General features: G+C 39.8%; 1 protein-coding gene across 1 annotated transcript in view; it reads left to right on the top strand.

The window, feature by feature from the left end:
- The window catches only part of HAPLN1 (hyaluronan and proteoglycan link protein 1), a 30,732-nt gene that overhangs the window by 10,535 nt on the left and 15,302 nt on the right, over nt 1-4,895 (top strand). The window contains exon 3 of the mRNA XM_010008395.1: nt 1,675-2,046. Within this exon, the coding sequence (XP_010006697.1) occupies nt 1,675-2,046 (372 nt within the window). The remainder of the gene's footprint in view (nt 1-1,674; nt 2,047-4,895) is intronic.

The following is a 4,895-nucleotide window of genomic DNA, read 5'->3' on the forward strand; positions in this document are numbered from 1 at the left end:
TTCCTGTCAACAAGGCTCAGTAGGCTAGGACTATCTAGAAACATTTATGAGCCACAGATCCTAACATCTCCATGCATCCTCCGTGGCTGCACACACCACTGGGTTTGCAGTGCTGTGAACAGACAGCTGTCCAGATGGGACACTCCCTGGTGGGCTCATCACTGAAACCTCATCTGTCAGCCTATCTCCTTCCTAGTCCTTCACTCCTTCAGTCATCCACACCTCTTTCTGGCTGATGACATTTTTGTACACATTTCTGCAGTTTTGTCCTGTCAGTGCAGATCCACCTCCATGGAGGCCAGCAGAAAACTGCTGCTAGCCATCATAGGGACAGCTTTTCAGCAACCCCTGCATTTGGGAACTTAGCCTTGGCTTTTGCTGAAGTTAGAGGGAGCCAGCCAGAGCCTTAAAGTTGGGAATCACATTTCAAGGCAGTTTCATTGACTTGCTGAACACACATAGGGAGTTACAAAGTCTTTCTTCTCAATCTGTGATGTAGAGTATGGTGGATAATTCTTTCCCAGCAAGCAGCACACTGGTGATTCATTGCTCTCTCACAGTGACAGAGAACAGTAATATCTACAGGAGTGCTGAGCTTGCTAAATCAATTTTGCAAACTGTGCATGAGAGGAGAGGCAAGAGGTACTGAAAGAAGGAAATATTCTCTCTTCTGGATGCACCTGCTGACTACCAACATGAAATGTGCACTTTCCAGAGTTTTCCCAAGGCAGCACAGCCTTTCAAAATAGCCCCAGAGATTTAAGGTTTGAAGTGATCATCTGTTCTTACTGAAAAGGGAGCAGGGAGTCTGGGATGAGGAGAAGAGGAGCTAGAAAGGTAAACACAGGTTTGTGTGGAAAGAGAAATAAAAACATAAATGATAAAATAGTGAAGAGTTTGAAGGACATGAGGAAAACAGATTAGGAAAAACCAGGCTGAGATGATCAAGAAGAGTTCCAGGGGAGGACTGAATTTTACATTTGAAGATAAAGAATAAAAAATTCCTTACTTTGGTGGAAGTATGTCAGAAGAGGAACTCATGTTAGAAGAAAATACAAATAAAAAATGAAACACTTCTTTAGAATTATGCTGCCTTTTTATTGTGTCAATATGAATAGTGATTTTTGGTACAGTCATGGTTTTTCTGTTTTGTGACTGATTCACTGCATCTCAGATCACAAGGGTTTTTTATGCTGCCCCCTGAATAAGCTGAGTCCATACATAAAACTGAACTATGAAAAAAATGCAGTGTTGATAGACACAACCTGCAGAGAAATACAGGATGTTTGTATCGAGCCTTTGATGGATGGTAGCATTCATCCACCAGCTATGCAACTCTAAATACAGTTACAGAACTCTGTTTTCAAGACTATGGAGTATATGGACTGTCCCCTGCCTATATGGGGTGACAATGCTGTGAAGCATTTTGCCTGTCTGAGAGTGTACACACATGTACTTGCAGCTAAGTAAGTATTTATATATATATTATATATATATATATAACTGGTTTATATACCCTACTACTGTACAGGTACAAAACAATTGCAGGGACATGATCCTGCAGACCTGATGTTGATACAGCTGATTGTTGTTATGGCATTGATCACATCCATTCTGTAAAAGGTAGATTGTGGGCTAATTCTTGTTTCTGTTTTTCTCCTTGGATCCTAACAGAAAATGGACCCCGTCTGCTTGTGGTAGCAGAGCAAGCCAAACTCTTCTCACACCGGGGTGGCAATGTCACACTGCCATGTAAATTTTACCACGAACACACATCAACAGCTGGCTCAGGAACCCACAAAATCCGGGTCAAGTGGACCAAACTCACCTCAGATTACCTCAAAGAAGTGGACGTCTTTGTTGCAATGGGACACCACAGAAAGAGCTATGGAAACTACCAGGGCAGAGTGTTTCTGAGGGAAAGCAGTGAAAATGATGCCTCACTTATAATCACAAATATAATACTGGAGGATTATGGGAGATACAAGTGCGAAGTGATTGAAGGATTAGAGGATGATACAGCAGTGGTAGCTCTGAATTTGGAAGGTAGGTAACACCTGAATTATACTTAAATTCATATTTTTGCACTGTTAATTAATACCTGCTTTTTTCCTCCTAATACTGCAGATAATGTGTTATTAATGATAACTAAGCAGGGAAGTGGAATTGTGTTCTATGGATCTTAGCCTCACAGCCAGTGATTACAAATCAGAAGAACATTAGGATTTCTATAACTTAGGCTAGTCTACAGCATTGCCAACTCCAGTTGAGATCTGGTATGAGGGGAGCCAAAAAAGAATGACTTAGCATAGTATGAAGAACTCCATATGTTTTTAGACTACTTCTATCACTTTACAGAAAGTCTTTGAATGTTTTCATGGTGGACTTAGGCAAAATTATGTTAAATATTCCTCTTATAGCCATTTTACATAACTACTATGTACATATTACATGACATTTGAGGTTAATGAGCCAATACAATTTTTCTTACAAAGAGAAAAATATTGAAGTATTTTTCCAGACACAACAGTTCCTTTTTTTCCAGCTTATAATGACATAAAGTACATCTCTATCTTGCCTGTCAAGGCAACTTTTACCTTTACTCTGCAGTCATGTCCCTCAGCTATATATATGTACAGTACAAAGGACTAGAAACAAAATAGTGAAACAGGTTTAAAGAGAACCAAAAAATCAACTTTTCTTTACTCCTGTGAAATCCAGATAAATTTTATGAGATTCAATGCACATAAACCAGCATTTGGCCTTTTTCCCAAAAACACTGAAATCAGCAATAAACTAAAAGTTGCATGAAGATGTCTCCCTTACCCTTATAGTTACCCAGAGCAATAAGACTGTCTGAGTCATTCTTGGAACCAAATAGATGTCACAGACTTAACTTCTTTAGATCTATTTTTCCATTCCTGTTTGGAGGCTGCTGAAACCTTTCATGTTTGAGTGCAGAAAGGCCCTGCACAGACTCCATGCCAACAGGACAGTTGGTTTAGCTTGCTGCACCCCACATAATCTGACTTTAACAAGAATGCACACTGTTCTTTTCAAATTTAGGAGATAAAGAAAACCGGACGTGTTCATGTCCGGTTTAAGTTGCCTAAGACAGTTTTGAGTGAAGACAGAAATGAGTAGGAGGAAAAAGTGTTTTACTTTATTCTTCTCTGCTAGCCAAAGGCTCTTATGTGATCAGCCTCCTCTTCACTCAGGCAGGCACTGCAGTGGTTGTTCATTGCAACTGTTGTCATTGAGATGAACCACTGAAGAGAGAACAGTTTCTGCTCAGCTTTGTCTAAGGGAAAGCAAGGGTCTGGTCAGCTGCCCAAGCTGCAAGCATGAGCCCTGTGGTCAAGAGAGACAGTGCAAGGTAGACAGTCCAAAAGGGCAAGAGTGATCCACTTCACAGGGTGGCTTCCAGACTAAAAGGGTGTAAATAAAATTCTGTAAGTGCAGCTGTTTACTGCCTGTGAGGAATAGGAAGCGTCCCATAATCCAGGTCAGAAACACCAGACATTTTGATAATCCTCTGAGAGTCTCCTTTCTTCTTCTGTACATACCTCTATCATGCTTCAAGATGTTCCTGATTAATAACTGAATATCTTGTTACCCATCAAATACTGGTATTTCCCTGCATTTTATGGCATTATGTTTTTGCCAAAGTAAAAGGGTTAGAGCTAGTGTAAAATCTTCAAAGTGTTCATCACACCATACATCTGGACCAGATACTGGACTGGTGCCACTTAGCATTGTGCCTCTGAAATAAAATTTCACTAGCTTTTTAAAAGCCAGGAGGTTCCAGTACAAATGCTTCTTGCTGTGCCAGGAGTGCTTGGGGAAGGGGAGATGTTGATGGCTGTAGTAGCAGAATGGGACATTTTGCCTGAGGCTTGGTACAAATGCTTGTGCACATGCAGAGATCCACATTTGTAAGGCAACATTTGATGGATACTAAAGAAAGAAAGCCATGAGAAATCTTTTTTACTGCATACAGTAACGCAGCTGAAAACAGGAGATTTTTCTACCTATTTTACTGTGACTGTTTTGTGATATAGCACCAGCCCACTGGATATGTGTCCTGGCTCACACTTCCTGATATGCACTGATCTCTCTAGCTTACTGCTATTACTCTAAATGTTGTCTACCTCTGAAGTATGCGAACTCCAGCCCCTCTGGTACAACAGCACCACTCCTTCATGTAAAAGCCACCTCCCAAAATTAAATCCACCTCCAAAATAAGGAAATTCATAAGGCTAGGAGGAATAATATTTTTTCAACCAAGTACTTTCCAAAGGAAACAAATATGTTTCCTCAGAGGAAAATATATATATTATAACTAGGGTCTGGCTAACATAAGGAACAATGTATTTTAAATTATTCTTGTCAGGCTTGGGACAGGTGTCAAACTGTTAATTTCTGATGTTTTAGAGTGATGTTTCCTAAGCAGACAGAAAATTTTCCTTCGTGAAACATAACCTTTTGAGAAGAGAGATAAGATGATAGCAAGTATGCCAATGTCAGTTCTGCTTATGGCAACTAAATCTAATGATTCTGGCTCTTAAGTTTCATTGAAGCTTCATTCTAAAATTATAATTATTAAAATGGACTTATATTTACAGCAGACATATGTGGTTGATGAAATGTATTTCTTTGTATGCCCCTGTGCTTATTTTTCTCAGGTCATTTGCAGGTTTATGCAGTGCTGGCTTCGATTGCTATTGGGTAATGCAGGACAGATAAGGAAAAATGAAGTTAAAAAATATATCAGCCTATCTTAACATTTTACATCTGTTAAAAATAAGAAGTTTTATCTCTCAGTGGGAAGGATTTGCATCAGTAGCCTGCTGTCCTGAGATGGTGGCCCTAAGGATGTTAATTGGCAGCAAGAC

Source organism: Chaetura pelagica, unplaced genomic scaffold, assembly GCF_000747805.2.
Source record: "Chaetura pelagica isolate M959 unplaced genomic scaffold, ChaPel_1.0 scaffold191, whole genome shotgun sequence".
Taxonomy (NCBI): domain Eukaryota; kingdom Metazoa; phylum Chordata; class Aves; order Apodiformes; family Apodidae; genus Chaetura; species Chaetura pelagica.